This window comes from Solanum dulcamara, chromosome 5 (genome assembly GCF_947179165.1).
Source record: "Solanum dulcamara chromosome 5, daSolDulc1.2, whole genome shotgun sequence".
Taxonomy (NCBI): domain Eukaryota; kingdom Viridiplantae; phylum Streptophyta; class Magnoliopsida; order Solanales; family Solanaceae; genus Solanum; species Solanum dulcamara.
The window spans coordinates 5,057,299-5,060,559 of NC_077241.1; the positions used below are offsets into that span (position 1 = coordinate 5,057,299).

The window sequence follows — 3,261 nt, forward strand, 5'->3', positions numbered from 1 at the left end:
ACCTAAAAAAATTATTTAAAGGAAAAATTATGCGGATAAGTAAATACACATTAGTTAATTAGTTAACATAATTACAGTTTAATTAAAGAATAATTCGCTACTAACTTACAATCATAATTATGTGGCCCATGTTCAGAATTTGTATAATTCGGCTCCCAATTGTATAAATTCAGAATTTGTATAATTTGGTTCCTAATTTTAAAAATTTAGAATTTTCCTAATTGTATAAATCCAAAATTTGTATATCCTTACCCTAACTTGTATATAATTATCATGTTGATACATTTGATTTTTATAAATTCTGAAAAATAATCTAAATGTATAAATACAGAATTTATATATACTTTTCCTGTTTGTATATTGACCGCAAATTATATAAGCGAAAATATTTATAATAGCTATTTGTGAAATTTTCTCTTTATTTCAATGACCTGATAATACAAAAATATATTAACACTAGATGATGATGATGTAACTTATAGTCTATATATATGTTGCTTGCTAGCACATAAACCTAATAAAGTAGATAGGAGAAACAAAGTCTTCCTCTCTACTAACACAATAAGAAGAAGAAAAAGGTGTGGGAAAAACACACACACAAAAACAAACAAAGAGAAGAGAAAAATGGAATGGAAAAAGTGTTATTTGGATGTGATATTAGTTCCATTAGGGTTTATGATAAGCTTGACATATCATATTTGGTTATGGCATAAGGTTAAGACACAACCACTTTCTACTATTATTGGAACCAATGCAAATGGAAGACGTTTATGGGTTTCTGCTATTATCAAGGTAAAAATATGTACTTCATTCGTTTCAATTTATCTGTCCTATTTTTTTATTTTTTATCTGTTTCAAAAAAAAATGTCGTTTTTTTCTTTTTGCAATTCTTTAATTTCAACAATGTTTAAGACCACAAGATTAAAAGATAATTCAATACATTTGACATATCTTTAATTTATGATCACAATTTTTTTTTTACTTTCTTAAACTTCTTGTCAAGTTAAAATAAGACAAAAAAATATAACAGAGGATTTTTGGGTTTAAAATAAGGCGGGATTAAATATTTATTTTTCTAAATGGTATACATAGGTTATATAAATATTATATATATATATATATATATATTTGTTTTTACATAAATTATACATATATTCTATATTTATTAATTATTTTTTGCTTAACTGATTGAGTGAACGACTATCTAGGTTAAATCTTTTTATTATTATGCATTGGGTGATTGTCAAAAACGCGAAACTCATCAAAAATTGGCTCGTTAAAAATGTTTTTAACATAATTTTAATAAAAAATTCCCTATTTCCATCAACATTCTAACAAAAACGTCCTTCAAAAATTCACCTTTTGCGTGGGGGTGGGGGTGCATGGGGGATGAGAAGTTTGTTTGTAGTGGACCATATATGTAGCCTTATTTAATGGCCATTTTGCATTTTGCAAGTGAAAGCACTTGGGAGACAGCATTTGTTTTCTCAAAATCATTTTCTACCTACCTTGAGAAATTAAAGTTGATCAAATCTAGAATTTAAAAAAAGTATTACTATCATTTGCTCAAATTATTCTAATGAATTCCTTAGATGATACAGAAAAAAGAAAGACAATTTTTGACCTTTTTATTTTAATTTTAATTTTGGGAAAAGTGGGTTTGTTTGTTAGGGTTGTTACATGATAAAATCATAACGTATCTTTAATACTTTAAATGGATAAAATTATTGAAACTCTCTAAAGTATTTATTTCTTTCTTTTACTTATAATTACCTATCTAGGAATTCAACCTATATATATCGATAATGTAAATAATTTTTTACACTATTATTATATCACATTAACCTATTTTAACACATCAACATGCTTTATTTTTCAGTTATTAAGTAATTCTATTTTTATAGACGATTACTTATAATTATCGTTTAGATAACCAGATAGTGAAAAATTCTTCTACATTGTTAGTATATTAAAAGTTAAAATCATTACTTTTATGCATAAAGTATTGAGCACCTCCACCATCAGCCAGTAGTAGGTTAAAGGTTCGAATCACGTTGAACAGTAAGTGAGAACATTATTGATCCTCTAGCTAGCGTAACTATCAAATTATCGTCCCGTAACGAACATATATTTTTTTTTTTGCAGGATAATGAGAAGAAAAACATTTTGGCTGTTCAAACATTTAGAAACACAATAATGGGATCAACCCTAATGGCTACAACTTCAATCCTTTTATGTTCTGGCCTAGCTGCTGTTATAAGTAGTACTTATAGTGTTAAAAAGCCCTTAAACGATGCCGTTTATGGTGGTCATGGTGAATTTATGGTTGCACTAAAATATGTTACACTTTTACTATTTTTCCTCTTCTCATTTATTTGTTATTCTATATCAATTAGGTTCATCAACCAAGTGAATTTCCTCATCAATTGTCCAAATGATATTGATGAAGAACATAATTTGGGAATATTCATCTTGAGTATTGACTACATAGCAGAGTTACTTGAAAAGGCTTTTATTTTGAATGTTGTAGCTAATAGGTTGTTCTATTCTGCATTGACACTTGTACTTTGGATTTTTGGTCCTGTTTTGGTTTTCTTGAGTTCTATTAGTCTTGTTACTGTGCTTTACAATCTTGATTTTGTGATTTCTCATGATGATCACAAGGGGGGGAAAATGAAGCATAATATTCATCATCATCATGAGAATGGAAAGGGAAATGGTGATGATTATGTAATGTCACATGTCTAATTGTAATGAGATACTTGACTATGAATTATTATCAATAAGAATGTGGTTTATTCAATTTTATCTACTTGAATTTAGAATTATTCATTAATGTATATATCTTTGTTTTTTGGGGTATATATTAGCATTTATTTTCTTCTTTTGGTATAGAACCAATTTTGGGATTGAGCAATTTTTAACAATACGAGGATAATCGATTACGTTTTCAACTTAGGGCCTCATTTTTCTTTGTAAGGGAAGAATAAAGCATAATATTTAGAGTTAAGTGTCAAAAACACACCTAAATTATTCTATTTCTTTGAGTTTCACATCTAAATTATTCGGAGTATGAGAAACACACCTGAACTATTACTCATAAGTTTGAGAAACACACCTCCAGTAATATGTGAAGGTATTAATTACACGTTACTCTCTTTTTAAAAAGAAAAAAATTACCACATGAATTGCTACGTGGAAAACAATTCCACCATGGCAAAAAATGGCAACACATAACTAACACATGTAATAATCCGGCCA

The 3,261-nt window shown here is 27.7% G+C and overlaps 1 protein-coding gene across 1 annotated transcript; it reads left to right on the forward strand.

The window, feature by feature from the left end:
- The first annotated feature begins 523 nt into the window (after positions 1-523).
- On the forward strand, positions 524-2,803 carry LOC129890361 (uncharacterized). Its single transcript, XM_055965920.1, has 2 exons — positions 524-792; positions 2,146-2,803. Exons 1-2 carry the CDS (start codon positions 625-627, stop codon positions 2,746-2,748), a joined length of 771 nt encoding a protein of 256 aa, XP_055821895.1. The 5' UTR covers positions 524-624; the 3' UTR covers positions 2,749-2,803.
- The last annotated feature ends 458 nt before the right edge of the window (positions 2,804-3,261 follow it).